This window comes from Pongo abelii, chromosome 1 (assembly GCF_028885655.2).
Source record: "Pongo abelii isolate AG06213 chromosome 1, NHGRI_mPonAbe1-v2.0_pri, whole genome shotgun sequence".
NCBI lineage: Eukaryota > Metazoa > Chordata > Mammalia > Primates > Hominidae > Pongo > Pongo abelii.
Window position 1 is genome coordinate 118,606,752 of NC_071985.2, and position 19,120 is coordinate 118,625,871.

The following is a 19,120-nucleotide window of genomic DNA, read 5'->3' on the forward strand; positions in this document are numbered from 1 at the left end:
TGGGTGCCACATTGAGGATAAGAAGGGATGGTCCTTCTCTTAAGGGATCTCATGATTTAATAAGGAAACCAGAGTCATGTCTACTAGGAAGTAAACCTAGAAAGCAGGTAACAGAAAAGCAGGAAAAAGTGATTATGATAGCAATGGCTAACATTTATTGAGCTTACTATATATCAGGCACCATTCCAACTACTTTACATATATTAAGACATGTAATGCTCACCACAACCTTGCACACAAAGTGTGTGCAGAGCAAAAGTGGGGTCAAGAAGAGGAAGGAAAAGGGGGCTCAACAAGGGATTTGATGAGCCAGGGCCTCCAGGCTCGTGTTTGCCTTCATCCCCCTTCCCCTGAGCCCTGACCACACTCCCTCTGCCCCCTCCTGCCCTCTACCAGGCACACGTCCTTCAAGCGCCACCTGCCAAGGCAGATGCATGTCTCCAGTGTAGACTATGGCAATGAACTTCCACCAGCAGCAGAGCAGCCCACCAGCATTGGCCGCATCAAGCCTGAGCTCTACAAGCAGAAGTCGGTGGATGGGGACGATGCCAAGTCTGAGGCCACCAAGAGCTGCGGGAAGATCAACTTCAGCCTACGCTATGATTATGAGACCGAGACCCTGATTGTGCGTATCCTGAAGGCTTTTGACCTCCCTGCCAAGGACTTCTGTGGAAGCTCTGACCCTTATGTCAAGATCTACCTCCTGCCTGACCGCAAATGCAAGCTGCAGACCCGGGTGCACCGCAAGACCCTGAACCCCACCTTTGATGAGAACTTCCACTTCCCTGTGCCCTATGAGGAGCTGGCTGACCGCAAGCTGCATCTCAGTGTCTTCGACTTTGACCGCTTCTCCCGCCATGACATGATTGGTGAGGTCATCCTGGACAACCTCTTTGAGGCCTCTGACCTGTCTCGGGAAACCTCCATCTGGAAGGATATCCAATATGCCACAAGTGTAAGTACAGCCCTGTTCCTTGGCTTCTTGAGGATTTGTGGTTCTGGGTTGGGTGGGACATGTCCCCAACCCCTCACTTCCTAGAGACAAATGGGCCTTTGCCATTTGGGATATGAAGAGGGACTCTGGAAACTGCCCAGTGGCCCAGTCTACCCTTGCACTCTGCCCCAGGTTGGGATGGCAGACAGCAGAGTCCCCATGTAGCTAGGAAGGGAAGGGAATTTTCATCTATGGCTTCTGGTTGCATGTTCTGAGGTGGTTCTTTCTACTGAGAGTACTGATGTGCATTAGAAACTTGGCATAGGCAATTGAAACAGGCCATATCAATCAGGCTGAACTAGGCTATGCTGCAGCAGCAAACAGTCCGAGGATTTTGTGGCTTTAGACAACCAAAGTTTATGCCTTGTTCATGTTTCATGTGCTTTGCAGCTGGACTGGGGACTCTACTCCACCTTGTTACCTGGGGACCCAAGCCAAAAGAGGCTGCATTTAGACATAGGCCCCCACAGTTAAACATCAGGAGGAAGATGAAGTGGCAAATCACACACTGTTTATTAAAACTTCCACGCAGAAGTGACACATGTCACTTCCACTCCCATTAGAACAAGACACGTGGTAACTCCTAATATCAAGGGAGAAGGGGCAAAGTAATCCTACCGAGTGCCCAGAAGGAGAGCTGGACATGCATAATGAACAGCACGAATGACGACACACAGCAGAGTCCCTTCGCTTGGGCATTGTTTTCCCAGTCAGGTACGGGAGATGGGGGAGGCCAGCCCAAAAGGAGACCTGACTAACTAACCCCTACACAGGAGGTGGGTGCTGGGCTGTTTGCAACCAGCTGGAATTAACCAGGGAAGATTTCAAGGAGCTGGGGCTCAAGTTGGCTTTTAAGAGAAGAGAGCACAGGTTTGGCACAGAGAACTGGAGAGGGCACATCTGGAGCTCTTCGGTCTGGCATAGCCCTTCGCTCCAGTCCCCTGGGTTGAGGAAGCTGTGTAGCTGCATCCTGCAGGTATAGCTAGTGTCCTCTCTCTAAGCTCCCCCAGGCAGCTGAGAGCTCAGTGGGGGCATTCCCTCCAAGCTCCAGTGGCCTTGCATCTGCTGTCTTGAGTGCTAACAGGTTGAGCAGCAACCTGGATATTTCCTCCACTATATCCCTGAGGAGGGGTGACCCCACTCTGTCTGCAGACTCCCGCTTGGATAGTCAATACTCAATATCTCTGTGTTGAGCCTGTGAAGAGAGGGGCTGGGAAAATCAGCCCTGCTCTGGTGTGCAAAGGGCATAAATCTTGATTTGTTCAGAGAGAAAGCTTAGTGGGCTCTGCTTAAGCCCCAGGAAGGGTCTGGGGGACACCCTATTCTCATAGCTTGTGCTGACTTTGACCAGTCCAGCCCAATGGCTCAGTACCTCCCCCACCTTTGCTTTCCTGAAATGTCATCCCTAAGAAGAACATAAGTAGCCGGCTGGCCAGCAGGCAGACGGGGCAGGCAGACAGGGCAGATTGGAACAGCAGCTGTGTGGCAGCCCCAGGCCCGAGCGCTCCACTCCATAAATCACTCTGAAGTTTACATTTGGTGCAGCTCTTCCCTGTGGTCTCCTTAGGTTGTGGCTTCATTATGGTGACTGGACAGGTAGAGAAAAGCAGCTCAGTCCTCCTCACAGTGAGGTTGCCACCCAGGGAGGGGTGTGAGGGCCAGGGCCTGCAGGAAGCAGAGCTCAGCTCAGCCCTTCTAGGAGCCTTCTTTGCTCCTTGCCAGAGCCCACCATCTGGTGTCTTTGGCTCCAGGCATGAATGGAAGCCTCATGCCTGGTGTAGGCAGTCTGTGCCCAAGCACACTCCTCACCTGGATGCACCTTTCCATATCCGAGAACCCCGTGGCTGTCCTGCCCTTGTCCCATCCCCACTTCCCCAGCCTGACTTCTGAAAAGGGCAGATCAACCAAAGAGCATAGGACAAATCACCATCATCCTCATCATTCTCAACTAGTATCATTATAGCCCTCCTCCACCTCCTCCTCCTAAGAGCACTGTGCCAGGCATGGGGGTGAGGGTGGGGCTGGGATAGAAAACAGCCTCTTTGACCCACAGAAACTTGTCGTGTAATTACAGAGACAGGAAAAGTCCATGCAGTAGCTGGCAGTGCAAAGCAGCAAATACGATCCTCTGTGTACGGTTGCAGGATCCTTAGAGTTAGGACAGCTGGTGAAGGTCTCCTTGATGAGGAGAACTAAATCAGGTGGGGAAGGACAGTTATAAATAACTCTACAGGACAAGAGGAAGGGGGAGCATTCCAGCCAGTTGCAGAGGGAGTCCAGGTGCAGGAGTTTCCCAAGCTGCAGAGCCCCACCCATGTTCAGCCTGTCTTACCGTCTGTCTGAGCTGGATGTTCCTTCTCAAGTGAGTCCCCTGCCACCCTCCAACCCACAGCCCCACCAGCAGGTAGAGTTCTCAGGAGCAGGCTCATCACCCTGCCAGGTAAGGACTCAAGCAAAAGAGGGGGAAGAGGTGCAAGAAGGCTGATGCTTGTACCTGTTTGTGGTGCTGTCAAATTTTAATTATTTGGGGGCCAAGGAGACCCAAGTCATCACAGTCACCAGGAATGACAGAGCACTGAGTGTATATGAATTTCCATACCAGCACAATGGGGGACAGTACTGATAAGCTGAGCACAGCCAACAGCCAGCTCCCATCTCTCCCATGTGTCTGATTCCATTCCCAGAGCTGCCCTTTGGACCTGAGCTCAGGAATCCGGCAGCTTCTGAAAAACACCTGACATTTCTGCCTCTTGCCTTTGCCAACAAGGTTCTCCATGTCAGGCAGATCTGTTCCCACCTCTCTGCCTGGTGCAAACCAATCCACCTTTCAGAGCCTACCTGCCGTCAACCTCCATGTGGCCTCCTGGTCTCACAGCAGCTGCCTCTCCTGTGTGTTCTCTGTATCCCCGAGTTATATCCTGAGTCATATTCTATCTTGTAAAGTCCTCCCAATGGCTCAGGAATGGCTTGTGACCCACATTTGACTTTCTCTTGTATTTTCCCTCAGGGCTGAGTGTAAGAACCCAGTACTTTCTTGTTAAATGACCAGTGGCTTACTTAATTCAGTTAAAACTATATATGGGTGCCCAAGGAAAAGACTATTAAAGAAGCAGTTGGAATTGAATGGGGTTAACCTGGGAAGGCTTCTTGGAGGAGAAGCAGCTCAAGTAGTATTTAGAAAATGGCTTAGAGCCAGGCTTGGTGGGGAGAGACCCAGCCTTTGCATGCGTTCAGAGGTGAATGGGATGGTTTGTGTCTGGGGTAACCAGCCAGATCAGGTAGTCTGGACCAAAGCAGAGAGCCCGTGACCCACATGCTGAGCAGAAGGAAAGGCACCGTGAGAAAGGGGACTTGGAGGCTGCTCTGTGCTCACCAAAGTGATGTGAATGCTGCCTGTGTTGCTCCTTGAGTTTGTGCAGGAGAGTCGGATTCAGCCCTGGCAGGTGGCACCAAGCAGGTCCCTTGTTCCCGCCCCCGCCCTGGTGCTTGACTTCAAGTACCAAAGCCTGAAACATTTGCATTGTTTTCTCACAGCCACAGAACCCTGAGCTCAAGGCTAGTGAAGGGGAGGTACACATCTGGGGAGTCTAGCTCTTTGTTAATTCCAAATCTTAAGCCTCAAGGGACACTCACCTCCCCAGCCCAGATGGTTCCAGAGGGAAGTCTGGGCAGCACAGCAGCTAATATGCCCCACTGGCTGGAAAGCCAGAGAAAACCGGGCCTGCAGGGCAGTCGGAGGCCTCTTGCATTGCATGGAATTAAGAAACTCAGGCCTGGGATGGAAATTTTGGGAGTTCACTGCACCCATTCCAGCCCTGGGAAGCGCTGCCCTACTGTTTCCCCCATCTCTCCTCTTGCCTGGCTTGCCCAAGGGCCCCTGATAGTCTCCTGGGCATTCCCAGAGGTTTGCCACTGTCTTTCCAACCAGAGCTTCAATTGGCTAAAATCACCATGCTCTTCCCTCCTAGTGTCTTCTGCCCCCAGTCTCATTATTTCTAAATAAAGCTGTAGATTTATCATTATAGTAGAGCTGCCATCACCCGGGTTTGCTAACATCTCTAATCTTGTAGTTATTGCTACAGAGGACTCAGACCCCACCGCACACAACTATTCCTGTCGCTATTCCCTCTCCTTCACTGTGGGGGGAGACGAAGGCTGTAATTGGGGCCATAAATATGTGCTGTGCTTGGTGGTGCTAATGGATTCGGCCATCTTCCTGCCTTACCAGGTCCCTACTAGTTTAGAGTATGCGTGTGTGTGTGTGCATGTGTGTTGTTTTTGGACTAGGATAGAGTGTGTGTGTGCATGCATGTGTATGTGTGTGGGCGTGCATTTGTGTGTGTGTGTGTTTTAGGGGTGGTGAAGTATTCCATATACTTCCAGAGAGCCTGGACTGAGGGTATGCAGGGAGGAAGGGAGGCCTTAAATGGTATAATAGCCTCTGGCCTGGAAATGAGCAGAGTTGTGCAGAAGGAGTGCAGGCTTTATTGTCAACCCAACCTGAATTGCATTCTAGCTTCCTTACTTTCTAGTTTTAAAACCTTGGGACATTATCTAAACTGTGCCTCAGGTTTGACATCAGCAAGATGGGGATAAGAATGGCTTCTAGTCCTATTGTTATTATATGTAGTAAATGAAACAGCGTACACAGCCACCCAGGACAGTACTGTCACAGAGCAGCTTGCTGAGCCCTATTCCTCTGGTGCCCTTCCTGCTGGCTTAGCCCATGTGTCACTTCTGTACCACTCCCAGGCCTGACCTTCCCCTTCAGTCCAGGTCACCTGTTCTGACTGGTTGTTGGATATTATTATTCATTTTTTATTTCTTGTCTTGGCTATGCCAGGTGTTTTCTGTGTGACCTTGAAAAAGTGACTTTCCATCTCTGGGCTGCATTTTCCTCAGTATTAAACCATCTCTAGAGTCCTGTGATTCTCAGCTTCTCCCATAGAGAAGTTCTTGGCTCTCATGCTTTCACAGAACAGAGCTACCCATTTTCCGGGAGTGTGGTCTCCATAGCAGATGCTGAAACCCCACAGTGATAAGCCACTGGGCAGAATTTCCAGACATCCCCACTCTTCCCTTAAATGTCAGTAAGAGTCAGGCCTCTCTTCAAGCCCGTGGGGAATGTCCTCTAGGAGGTTTCTGCCACAGGGGAGGCCCCATCAACAACCCTTCCTCCTTTTTTCACATGAGCCGCATTCCTATGCCGGCACTCAGCTCCCTTCCTCCCATCTCCTTTCTGATCCCCATTTACTGGGATGTGCCGGTCATTACTTATTGAGCTCCTGCTAGCTACCAAGGGCACAACCTGCTTTGCCATGTTTCATCCTCACCACAACCCTTATGGTCATCCCCTATATGTAAATAAACAAACGAAGTTTTGAGGTTAAGTGACTTACCCTTTGTCACCCAAACAGAAATAATAAAGCCAAAATTTGAACTCATGATCCTTGCACCGCCAGAGGGAAGCATGATTACATTGTTTCTTGGGACAGAAAATAAACACTGAAATTGTGCAGCTCATCAGGGGATCCAGAAGAGTGTTTTGTTCTGTTTTTTCTTTGTGGGCTGGTTAGGTTCTCTCACTCATCTCAAAATCTGGTCATTTCGGGGAGTGAGTTTGGTGCTGACATTGGATTCCTTTACCCTTTCCCCCATTTCCTTTCTGTGAGCAGTGGGTTTGACATTGTTTCTCTTTAGTTTAATAGCTATTCATTGAATGCCGACTATGTGCCGGTCAGTGCATCATTGGGCACTTGTTGAATGCAGAGCCATGGTCTGGGCTATGGAAAGGAAGGCAAAGCAAGAGCCCTCCGTATCAGGGTGCCCAGGCTGACAGGAACTGTAGGAGATGCCCTGTACCCCCAAGTCCCCAAGCCCCTCATACACAAGGCACACACCTGGGGACAGACCAGTTCAGGATGCTTACAACACAATTATGCAAGCTGCTGCACTGCAAGCCATGTGCAGAGGTGTTAGGAGATGTGAAGAAAAGAAATCAGAGTCAGATGAGATTGCTCTAGAAAAGCTGCTTCTAGAAAAGAAAAGTTTTAGGCCAGGCTATGTGGATGATAGTGAAGGACAGAGCATGATAAAAGAGGAAGTCAGAGGAAGGCGAGTATGTTCCTCTGTTCTCTTTGGACTTGGGGAAGGATCTAGAGAGAATTTCTCTCACATAAGATTGGGTTTCTTTTCTTTGTATAATAACTACTTGCAGAGTAATTACTATGTACCAGGCACCAGGCTGGGATTATGACTTCAACTCCAGTCCTGCCCTCAAGACCTCGCAGTCTGATGGGGGAGGCAGGAAACCAGTTCTGTTGTCTTGGGGACATGCAGGTCCCTCACTGGCCCAGCATGTTGGGGGAAGGCAGGCCTCCTGAAATGAAATTGCTTGCTTGCCTGAAAAAAATTTCCATTGCATCCTCTTCTCACACCCACACACTCAAGTCGAATGAGATCCCAGAGTGGCGACAAAAGGCTTTTTCAAGTAGAGCCAAAGAATCAGCTAATTGATCCACTGTGACTCATTAAATCACCCGGGGGTGAAGCCTCCCAAAGCCTCATTGACCAGCAGTTTGATGCAACGCCTTCAAAGTGTCCATCTTGGATCTCAGGTTTCTAGGTCTGTCCTGGGCAGGAGATGGGCAGGAGTAAGAGGTAAGCGTATTGACTCTTCATCCACTAAACAGGTCTTCAATGAGCCCTCAAAGAACATACTTGGGTCCTAGAACAACTAACTGGGTATTGAAGAGACAAACATAGTCCTTGCTTTCAAGGAACTCACAGTTGAACAGAGGTATCAGAGCAAGTAAAAATCTAATGAAAGGAACACAATTATTTACATTACATTAAAAGGAAAAAGGGGGAGATAGAGGTGAGTATTGAAGTGAGGAGAGTGAGTGAGTGGGATGAGGGATACAGATGGCAGAAGGAGAATTCAGGAACAAGAACTGAGCTTTGGGGAACGCCCACAGCCAGGATGAAGGAGAAAGAGGGTCAGGCAGCAAAGAGCACCTAGCAGGAGAAGATCAAGAGAAAGGGAACAGAGGAAATCAAAGGAGGAATCACTCAGGAATTATTCATTCAGCAATGACCTGTTTGAGCATCTGCTAAGTGGCAAGCATGGTCCTAGATGCTGAGGATGCAGCACTCAACAAAGTCCCTGCTCTTGTGGAGCTTACACTCTAGTGGAGGAAGGCAAATGACTAAGATAAATAGTATGTCTGAGAGTCATAAATGGCATGGAGAAAACGAAGCAGGGAAGTGTGATAGGAAAGTTGGGTTGGGGAGGGTGGGTTGAAGGAAGGACAGCAGGGCAAAACAGGGTGGGCAGGGGAGACCTCCCTGAGAGGGTGCCCTTTGACTAGACCTGAAATATGGGAGAGAACCCTGCAGATATTTGCAGGAAGAGAGGTCCAGGCAGAGAGAAAAGACCCTGCAGTGGGATGGCATCTGACATGATCAAAGAACAGGAAAGAGGCCAGGCACAGTGGCTTGCTCCTGTACTCCTAGCACTTTGGGAGGCCAAGGCAGGAGGATCATGTGAGGCCAGGATTTTGAGACCAGCCCCTGGCAAAACAAGGAGACCTCGTCTCTACAAAAAAAAAAAAAAAAAAAAAAAAAGCCAGGTGTGGTGGTGCATGCCTGTAATCCCAGCAACTCAGAGGCTGAGGTGGGACAATCGCTTGAGCCTGGGAGATCAAGGCTGTAGTGAGCCGTGATCACACCACTGCACTGTGATCCATCAGACTGGCCAACAGAGCAAGACTCTGTCAAGAAAGAAAGAAAAAGAAAGGAAGGAAGAAAGAAAGAAAGAGAAAGAAAGAAAGAAAGAAAGAGAAAAAAAGAGAAAAAAAAAAACAAAGAACAGCAACAGGACCAATGTGGCAGAAGCAGAAACAGGGCTGGGGAAGGGAAAGAGTGAAAGATGAAGTGGGAGAGGTAAGAGGCAGGAGAGGTTAATATGGTTCCACAATCAAAAGTTTAAAAGGATCACTGCAGCTGATGGGCGGGGACTAGACTACTGTACACAGTCAGAGGAAAGGCAGGGAAGTCGGTGGGGATGTGATTGTCTTAAAAAAGAGATGACAGTAGGTTGAACAAGGATGGTGGTAGATATGTAAGATGTGGCTAGTCTCTGAATATATTTTGAAAGTACAGCCAGCAGTATTTGATGACAGATTGGGTGGAGGGTCTAAGGTGTAGAGAAAGAGAAGAATCAAGATTTTCAGTCCGAGCAACTTGGTATGCTGAGTTGGGAAATCTTGGAGGAAGAACCCATATGGGGAGGAAGATTAGGAGCTCAGATTTGGACATGTCATATTTGAGATACCTTTTGGACATCCAAGTGGCGATGCTACGTAGGAAGCTGGATATAAAGTCTGGAGTCCAGGAGTGAGGTCTTGGCTAAAGAAACAGATTTAGGAGATGTCAGCATATAAATGGTGCCAAGAGCCATGAAACTAATTGAGATACCAGTGGAATAAGTTTAGATAGAAAAGAGGAAAGGAACAGGATTTAACCATGAGGTACTCTAACAATTTATGTGGGGCTGTGAAGAAAACCCAGCAAAGGAGACTAGCAGCAGGGGAAAAGAAGGAAAGCCAGGAGGGTACAGTGTCTCAGGAAACAAAGGAAGTGTTTCCAGGACAGGGATAAGGCTCAGCTGTATTAGATGCTATGACCAATCAATTAAGATGCAGACTGAGGACTCGCCAGTTTGTTCAGCATCAAGGAGCTTATCATCGGCCTTGACAAGGGCCACTTTGGTGGAACCTGAGTGGGGAAGATCAACTGTGGAACGGGGACACGGGTCGTGTTATTCTGGGGAAATTTTCTGGAGGGTGCAGCTCTTGAAATGGGTTTTTAAAGGTCTAGGAAGGTTGGTTTGGCAGTATGCCAACAGGCTGGTTCCATATATGGGCCATAGCTTAGGGAAAAGCTGGGGCCAGGACAGGGAGGTAGAGTGAGCAGCCCTGACTGAGAGCAACACAGAACAATTCAGGTCAAGACCACCCTTTCCATCAGAAATTTGCAGAAAGGCTCAGTATCCCTAGAATTCTGCCTTAAATTCCCAAGTGTCTGGACTCCTGCATGCAGGTCCAAGCCAGGATGGAAGCAGAGAGGGAGAGTTTTCTGAAAGAGGCCAGCAGGGCAAATCAGGGTTACACGGAAGCCCCAGTAGGTGTAAAGGTGTGCCTGAGCCTGGGGGCCTGGGTGGCCTGCCCAAACCCATGAAGACTGCTCCCCAGGCCGAACCCTGCAGCCGGAGCACTCTGAATAATGCATGAAGATGGCCAATCCTGAGGCCCTCTTTGAGCAGTCCAAGTCAGCCCAGCAGTGGCCCTCCCAGCTGCCTGGCCCCCACCCACCTGAGTCAGAAGCCACCGGGTCCTTGGTAGGGCTGCAAGGCTCCCTTGTGTGTTTGCTGCTCAGCAGGAGCTGTGCAGCTCCCCGGTTGTCTTTGCTGGATGTTCATTTGCCCCCACGCTCCCCTGGGCCTGGTCTCATCATCCTTGTTATTCTCTGGCCCAATGACTGGAAATGTCCAGTGCATCCTACTCACAGTTTATTCCTTCTACTCCTGCCAGTGCAGAGATGGGTGGGACCTCTCCTTTGTACCTCTCACCAAAGAGGAGAGGAGGTGAAGAGCCTGGTTGCCTCCCTGGAAGGATTTCTTGGTCAGATGGGAACATCAAGCAAGGAGCAGCTTTTCCTGCTCCAGAATAGTAACAGCAGCCCTAACCTCAGACCTCATGTTCTATAGTGACTAGGAGGAAATTGGAGGTTGGAGGGTACAGGGAGGGGTCCCTCCATGCTCAAAGCTCAGATCCTGAGAATGTGCCTCACTGTGTCCAGCCCCAGGTTCTAAAGCCAACAGGACCTTGACTCTTCTGGGACTGCCCAAGGGGCCAAGGCTCCTCTAGAGAAGGGTTGCTGAAAATCCACCAAGAACCCAGAAAGCAAAGAGGAGAGGTGTGGGTTCCACCCTCCATCCCACGGGCAGCCTTCACTAGGGCCTCCATGGTCAATCCAGGAGTCAGGTCACACACTCCCACAGCTGAGCAGCAGCAGGCCCCTTCCACCACAGGTGAGGGCTCCAAGTCCACAAACTGTTCCTGCTGCAGAGGTGATGGATGTGCCCCTACCCTTCCACACACTCTCACTTGAGCCACAATTAGGACCTGTAGCTGTTCTTGGTTCCAGGGGGCTAAAGGTTTCCCATGTGATGCTGGAAAACAAAGCTAATGGTCCAGACAGGGCTCTGACCTGCAGTAAGCAGAGCTACTCAGCTCTGCTGGCCTTGGGTGTTCTTATTTAAGCTGTTTCTAAACTTGGCCTTTCACAAGAGGTCCTTCTCTGCTGCTTCAGAAGAAATGGCCTTACAAAGCTGCCGGAGGCCCAGACAGTGGAGACAGTTCCACTTTCACTCTTGATGAGTTCCCTAGCCTCCAGACAGCCCCACTGCCCACTCAGGCCAGCTTCCTGTAGAGTATGGCTCCCACTGGCAACCAGACCGCAGCCCTGTCTTCCCTCTCTCCCTCTGCTCGCAGCCTGCTTCAGCACAGAGCTGGTGGGCAAGCCAAACCTGCCCCCGGCCCAATGTGCCCCTCATTAGTATGCTGTGCCTCTGGATGGAATAAATATCTAATCTTTCCCTTACAAGAGGATGAATGGGAAATCATTAGGCAACAAGCTCATGCATCAACAAAAAGCAATTTCTCCAACACAGATGTACTTCCCATGCTTCCCCCCACCTTGCTCCCAGAGCGTATGCACTTGCTTAGTGCTTCCACCACCTAATAACACACAGTGACATTTTCTCCTGGAGAGAGACTATTTGGTCGCAAGGAAAGCAACAGCCAAACATCCCCTCTGGGCATTGTCACAGACTTTTGAACTCCAGGATTCATCCAGGAGGAAGGGAATGCAGTTTTCTAGATCAGCAGCAATTCAGAGAGACTAGGGTCATGGGGTGTAACTATGACCAGAATAGCAACCAACTCGGGAGAATTGGAGCAGTCCCTGAGGGGCTTCACATTTTCCTGCGGACCATGGTGTTATGACTCCATATTTTCATGGACTTGGGGGTGGTTAGAGCTAGAAAGAGCCTTGGAGATGACCTGGCTCAACCTCCTCCTGCCATAGATGAGCAATTTCAGACCAGAGAAGTCTCACACCTTGCTTGGGGTGGTTGGGAGTCAATGCAAATCTGAGCCCCAAACCGGATCTCATGAGACCCAGCCCATGCCCTTCCTACTGCCTTCCTAGTCTCTGGGTTTTTATAGGAAATTCTCTTGCCTTGTTTTTACTCTTTCCTTCCCAGGCCCCTGCCCACTCACTGCCTTCATCCTGTGCCTATGAGCCTCTCTATACTGTAGGGAAGAAGTGAAAGAATTTGGAGTTAAAGGCATTAAATGTCAAAGGGCACAGAGCAAAGACCCTCTCCCCTCTCCCAAAAGTTAGTCTTTTCCATGCAAGGAAGATCTAAGACCAGAAATAGGCAAACCAACAAGCAACATCAGCAGGAAAATCAAGGAAAAAAGAGGCCATTTATCAAAGTGTTTTGATCCTGAGCCAATTAACCCCCACCCAAAATCTCCCCATGGCACATAAATATTTCTATCTTAGAGGAGGAAGGAGACAAGGGGAGCTGTAGAGTGTAGGTCAGCCTTGTCCAGTTGCTAGCATATTTTTATGGTGTTTTAGTGTCAGCAGCAATACAGAAAAATGTGGTCTCTACAGCAGCCATCCTCCCCCTCCCTCCAGCTCCCACGCCCCTGCCAACCCTGAGCCCATCTGGCCCTCATTCATCCTCATCAACCATCCACTGTAGCCACATTTTCCTCTCATGTCTGAATTGACACCTACTCATTCTCCATGAATATTTAATATCTTCCTTTCTGGACAAAGTCCCTGAGACCTTGAGGGCCTCTCTAGGGCTGCACTGAAATCTGGGTAGAGAGCTTTCCACGGAGTCCACTTGGCCTTGGGATGAGGGAATTAGAGTAGAGAGACAGCCCCCGGGACAGGATGAGCCACAGCAAGATGTTCACCCATGTCTGGCCAGCACAGGCTGGCATTGCCCTCCATCCTGATGGCCTGAAAAACACCAATAATTGCTTCAAAAGACTGTCATTTTAGAGTCCTACCCTGCTGATCGTCTGGATTTGACACAACTTGGAGTTCACCAACATCCTGGACCATGGGTCGGGTTTCCCTAGGAGCTATTTTATGTTTTCTTCACAAAACCTGTGTCTGATGTACTTGAGGTGGGAGGGAACGGAGGTGAGATCAGGAATGGGTGCAAAAACAAGCCTCAGATGACAATTTGTGTGCAGAATTCCAACTGCACGTTAAGCAGGGTGTCCACCAGAGCTTCTTGGCCTCCTGCGTGCCAGGCTGTGGTGCCATCGTTTATTCATTCCTCACCCCTGCCTTGCAGGGTAGGTACTGGTGTTATCCCCAGTCTCCAGATGAAGCAACTCAGGCAATCTGCTCAAGGTCACCAGGCCAGTGGCGGCAGGGGTCCACCTGGGCCAGCTGGCTGCATGTGCTCCGAGCCCTCCCCCATCTTGCCACTCAGGAACTGGCTAACAGGGGCTCTCTCCACGCGTCCTGCCTCTTCCTGGGGTGGGGAGAGCATATATGATCGTAGTCCCTTCTGCCACCAACGTTCCACCTCTTCTGAAATGTCATCCTCCTCTTGGTCTCCGATGGCTCTTCCTTCATTGACCCAGTCATGGAACACGGGCCTAGCTCCACCACACTCCAAGCAACACAAAGTGAGGAGCAGCACTTAACTGCAGGTCTGTTGTGATGGAAAGTGCCACTTCCCAGTGGCACAGCAGACTGCTGGTGGGCATCTGCCCCCAGCTCCCCACCGCTCCCATCATTCTATCGTCTTCCCTCTCCCTTTCCCACAAGTTCCAGGCCTCAAATCCAAACAACCACACGTCCCTCTTTAAATTGCCTGACTTCTGTCCAGCGCCAGCCCCATCCCCAGGTGTAGCTCAGTTCCGGCCCCATCTTCTCACATTTAAAACCCAACAAGATTTCTAACTGAATAACTGGCCATCATTTCCAGGAGCAGTGGGGACCCTAAGATTGTTACATTGCCTTTACCAGGCTCCACCCCCCATAGAAGGCTTTTATGGTTTCAAATGGCATTTGCTTTCTCTGTTTCCTAAGAATTGCTATGGCCATTGGCATTTCTGTGGGGCTTGTAAAACCATTTTCCTATATATGCAGAGAGAGGCCCCTCCTTAGGGCTTGGGTGGAGTTGCCACCTGAGATAGGAAGCGGGAAGCCACTTCTATCTCAACCCTCCCAGTTCTGCAAGTCTCCTGAGAATGAACCAGTCATTCCATTCAAAATGAGGCCTGAGAAGGAGGCCCTAGCCAGGTGGAAGAATTGGATGGGGTCTCAGCCAGAAAAGAGACAGAGTGTTAGATGTAAATGTCCATAAAAGAGAAGATGCCACTCCATGGGGACAGGCAGAGAGCTGCCAGGGAAAGAGCTGGGGAGGGGCCTGTGCAAGTGTCCTGGCCACCTGGGGCTGGAGACCCTGAGGCAGTGTTGTTTGCTTAGTCTGTGGTTATTTCCTTTTGTTCAGCCTTAGTATTTGAAGAAGTTATTTTTTATATTACCTGGCTCTTTCAGGGATGTGATGGGAACCAGGAGCAGGGTTGGGTCTACACTTGAGTTGGAGCTTTAAAGAGAATGCAGGGACAGAACATGAAGGAGCACCTAGAACCAGAAAGAAAACCCAAAAGGAAAGACGGGGAATGTCCAGGGGGAGAGACAGAGGGTCCAGCTTCAGCTACCCTGGCCACCTGCCAGCCTTCTCCAGAGCTCCTCTCTGCTGCCCCCAAAAGGCTTTGCACTTTGTTTGAATAAAAGAGGTCACCGCTTTGTAGAAGGAGAGGGGAGAGGACAGCCTCTTGCGCCACCCCTGCACCCACACGCACGGGAACAGCACTGGCCTGGGGCTCTTTCCCAGGGTGAGTCCATCCCTCCTCGAGCCTTTGGTTGACTCACATCTCTGTAGTGACACATTGGACCATGTGCTAGGAACAGTCCAACTTCCAGAGAGAAAAAAACAGCTATGGTGGTGTGTCATGACAACATGATAAGCATTTCCCTTCTTGAGAAGTTGGGGACAGGGCTAGCTTTGTGACTTGAGGCACCTGCTTGAAAATGCCTCCTCCACATTGACAGAGCCATCTCCAGCTGAGTCACTCCTGCAGGGCCCTGTGAGACACTGCCGGGAGCCCTGCCCAGCCCCTCCCAGGATCAATACATCAGAGGAACTAGCTGAAAGTCAGCTGGAAGCAAAAAGGCAGGAAGGAGGGCATGCGGAACAGCCAAGCTCAGAGTGCCTCGCGGGCCCTGGAGAAAAGGAGGTGTGAGTCAGGATTCTAACGCTGACAAGCTGTGCTGGGCGGGCAGGGCCCAGACAGGCATTTTGAAAGTGGGGGATTAGGGCTCAAGGTGACTTTTACCGGGGAAATTATGAGAACCAACATTTCTTGGTGCTGCTGGGCCTTTTTGGTAGGTTTGTGGAGAAAAAGAGGCCAGGGGGAAAGGCTGGCAGTGAAGGCCTTTGTAACTCCAACTCCTGCTGAAAGGGCTTTTTTAGTGAATCCTATCCAAGTGCAGGCAGCCATCCAGCTCTTTTTAGGGAGTGGGTGTTCCCTAGGAAAGTATTCCCCCAACCCTATTTGGAGAATTTTTACCAGAGAAACTCTGGCTGCGCTCCTCTCTGCCTCCTGCAAGAGATAGGAAAGTAGAATCTCAGCAGAGCCCTCTGCCGCCCACCCTGAGTCTGGCCAGACCCCAGGCAGCCCCATGTGTGTGTGTGCATATGCTCATGTGCGCGCGCACACACACACACACACACACACACAATGCACATGCTGTGTCCATCACAAGCCAGGAAAGCAGCAAGGGACTCATTCCTGTTCCATCTTGTTTGATTGGCTTTCTGTCAACCCTCCTCCCCCTGGAGGACTCCAGTCCCCGAGAGAGGGACATTTTTTAGTTCCGCTAAGAAATTCTGTTTGGAAAAGAATTTCAAGGAGACCTCGCAGCCTGAAGATGATGCAGCTTAGGAATAACCTTAAGGGTGATTATAATAAAACCCAAGCCACTTCCATGTCAGGTTGCGTCTCTCATGTGTTGAGAAGGGAGGACAAAGATTTCACTCACAGGGAAGCTGAGGCCCTGATAATGGTGTAGCACCTTCAAGGCCACGCAGTCAGCTCTGGGCTCTCAGTCAGGATCCATGAGACCCTGCAAGGGGCATGGATCCAACGGCAGACTTGGTGCCAGGCCCCAAGAACCTGCAGGTAAGCAAGAGTTGGAGTCAGGAAGCTGGGGCTTGAAGGTGGCTCCACTGTGTGGCCTGTCAAACCACTTCACCTCTCTCTTTCCCCTTTAGCCAAATGTGGACAAGAATCTCTACCACAGGGCTGTGACTAGGGTGCAATACAATTTCAATGAGACAAGGGCCTTCCTAGGTTCTTGCCATGGTTTGTTGCTCTTGAATCTAACAACAACAATAACTAATGTGTTTATGAATAAATTTCCAAAGACATGTTAATGTAGGAAGATATCAGTATTTCCATTTTATAGATGGGGAAACTGAGGCAATTCCCTGAAGTCACACAGTTTTAAAATGATAGAGCAGAGAACCAAAACTGATAGCATTTTCCTTACACACTATATAACTAATATATTTTACCCTTCTTTGCCTCAAGGTAAAGTATTACATTCTTATTTTAGATAATTTAGAAAATACAGAAAGCCACAAAAAATACATTTCACTATAAGCCCATTCTCCCAAGAATACTGCAACTCGCATTTCGATGAGCCCCCGAGTCCTCCTGTTGCTTAGAAAACAATGTGAATGCAGTGAAGGGAGAGGACTACCGTGGAGGCTGTGAGGGGTTGATGCACTGGCTGGGTTAGGCCTGCAAATGTTCAGGATTAAGGAATTTTGAAGGAATGCTGGAAAGAAGGGAAGATGTGGAGTGAAGAATAGGAGGGAGGAGAATGCGAGGTGTGCAGGGCCAAGTCTCCAAGGAGGGATAGTGAGGACAGGCCTGAAGGTCTGGCAGGCCCCAAGCCAGCCTTCTCACCAAAGACCAAGGCCACTGCCCATCTCGTATCAGCAAGTCCCTGAGCATTCTGAGATGTTAGGAGTAGGAGGGGCCATGGTCTTCTCAGATGATGAGGTTGAGATCCTAGAAGACTCTCTGGAGAGTCCTACAACCTCACAGGGACTGCCAACCTCCCCCTGGGGGTCTTGGTGGCTATGGAGACATCGCCTGTCCCTCTCTGGCCAGTTAGCTGCCCAGTGGGCAGGGCGGTAGGGACAGCTTCAATGAAGGTCCTGCCTCTAGGCACAGACAGCGTGAGGTTTGATGCAGCTCTGTTCTCCAGCCAGGGCAGCATCAGCAGCTCCTTCAAGCCACACAACCCTGGGTGTCTTTCCAGTGACGTAGGAGGGGGTCCTAGCCAGCCATACCCTATTTACCAATCCCTGAGTGCAGGTGCCCCAGGGGCAGGGACCCCATCTTGTTACTAATAACAACAATATTAGTAATAAGTCACCTTGCCTTTATATAGCACTATTGAATTTACAGAGCCTTTTTGCACACATTGTCTCATTTAATCCTCAGCAGGTAGGAGGAATTATCCTAATTCTGTAGACAGAGAAAATTAAGCTAAGAGAGACTAAGTGAATTACCTGAGGTTGCACAGCAAGTAATAAAAACATTTATTTATTTTGCTTGTCACTTTGTGTTGCTCCAGGAAAGATTTAGCTAGCTCATAGGACATGCGACAAGATTAAAAATAAGTTTGAAACATCATTAAAGAGTAGCAAAAAAATAAGTGAAAGAATGTAAAATTCTAGAGTCCAGCGAGCCCCCTACACAATGTGCACGCCCTGCCCTCCAAACCTGCCACATGATTGACTTGAAGCATTCTGGCAGATAACACAATAAGGAAAAGATAGTCACAGAATTCAGTGTCCATTAAGTAAAGACAAACCAGAGGCTTAGGAAACACAAAGCTATTCCTGGTTCTAGGACAAGAGGAAATTTTCTACCGAGGGCATCACATAGTGAACACCATCACAGGGACAGATCATAGTGTGGTCTTTGAATTCTGAGACCTCATCAACACCTCTATGCCTTCGGTTCTTCAACTGCAAAGTGGGGGTAATTATAAAACCTAGCTCACAAATTTGTTGTGACAAATACATGAGAATCTTTAAAAGATATATATATTTTTTGAGACAGAGTCTCTCTCTGTCACCCAGGCTGGAGTGCAGTGGTGCGATCTCGGCTCGCTGCAAGTTCCGCCTCCCGGGTTCACGCCATTCTCCTGCCTCAGCCTCCGGAGTAGCTGGGACTACAGGCGCCCGCCACCATGCCTGGCTAATTTTTTGTATTTTTAGTAGAGACAGTGCTCCACTGTGCTAGCCAGGATGGTCTCAATCTCCTGACCTTGTGATCCACCCACCTCCACCTCCCAAAGTGCTGGGATTACAGGCATAAGCCACCGTGCCCGGCCTGAGAGAGGTTTTTAAAAACAAGCTACTGAGAGCATGTGTAAAGCCCCGTCAAACTCTGCTCAGTCAGAGCTCCAGAAGCATTGGGTGAACAATGCTCAGGGACAACCTTTCAGAAAACCAAGCTGGCTTGGCATGGTGGCTGAGGTAGACCCTGGGGTCTGGCTGTGGGGTTCAAGCCATATCTCCCCACTCTTTAACGTAACTTCTCCATGCTTGTTCTCTCATCTGTAAAGTGTGGGTAAAAATAACCCTTTTCCATAAGGTTGTTGTGAGGATTAAAGAAGAGAATTCACACAAATCTCAGCCAAGTGCCCGTCGGCACACAGCAAGTGCTCAATGAATGCCAGCTATGTGTAGTATCTTTAAAGTTCTTCCTTATCGTCATCCAGTGTTAGAGGTAGGTAGTTCCTGGAATTTGGGACTGTCCATGTGCCCTGGAGCCCTGAACCCTGGCCTTGCATCCAGTAGGTACTCAATTTATACTTGTGGGATGGAATTGGAAAGTAAGAGAAAGGGATTCCAGCTTAGCCTAGGAGCTG

General features: G+C 49.7%; 1 protein-coding gene across 4 annotated transcripts in view; it reads left to right on the forward strand.

The window, feature by feature from the left end:
* The window catches only part of SYT6 (synaptotagmin 6), a 63,862-nt gene that overhangs the window by 15,487 nt on the left and 29,255 nt on the right, over positions 1 to 19,120 (forward strand). For all 4 annotated transcript variants that reach the window (XM_054553902.2, XM_054553908.2, XM_054553899.2 and 1 more), the window contains one exon: positions 397 to 955. In XM_054553902.2, the coding sequence (XP_054409877.2) occupies positions 397 to 955 (559 nt within the window). The remainder of the gene's footprint in view (positions 1 to 396; positions 956 to 19,120) is intronic.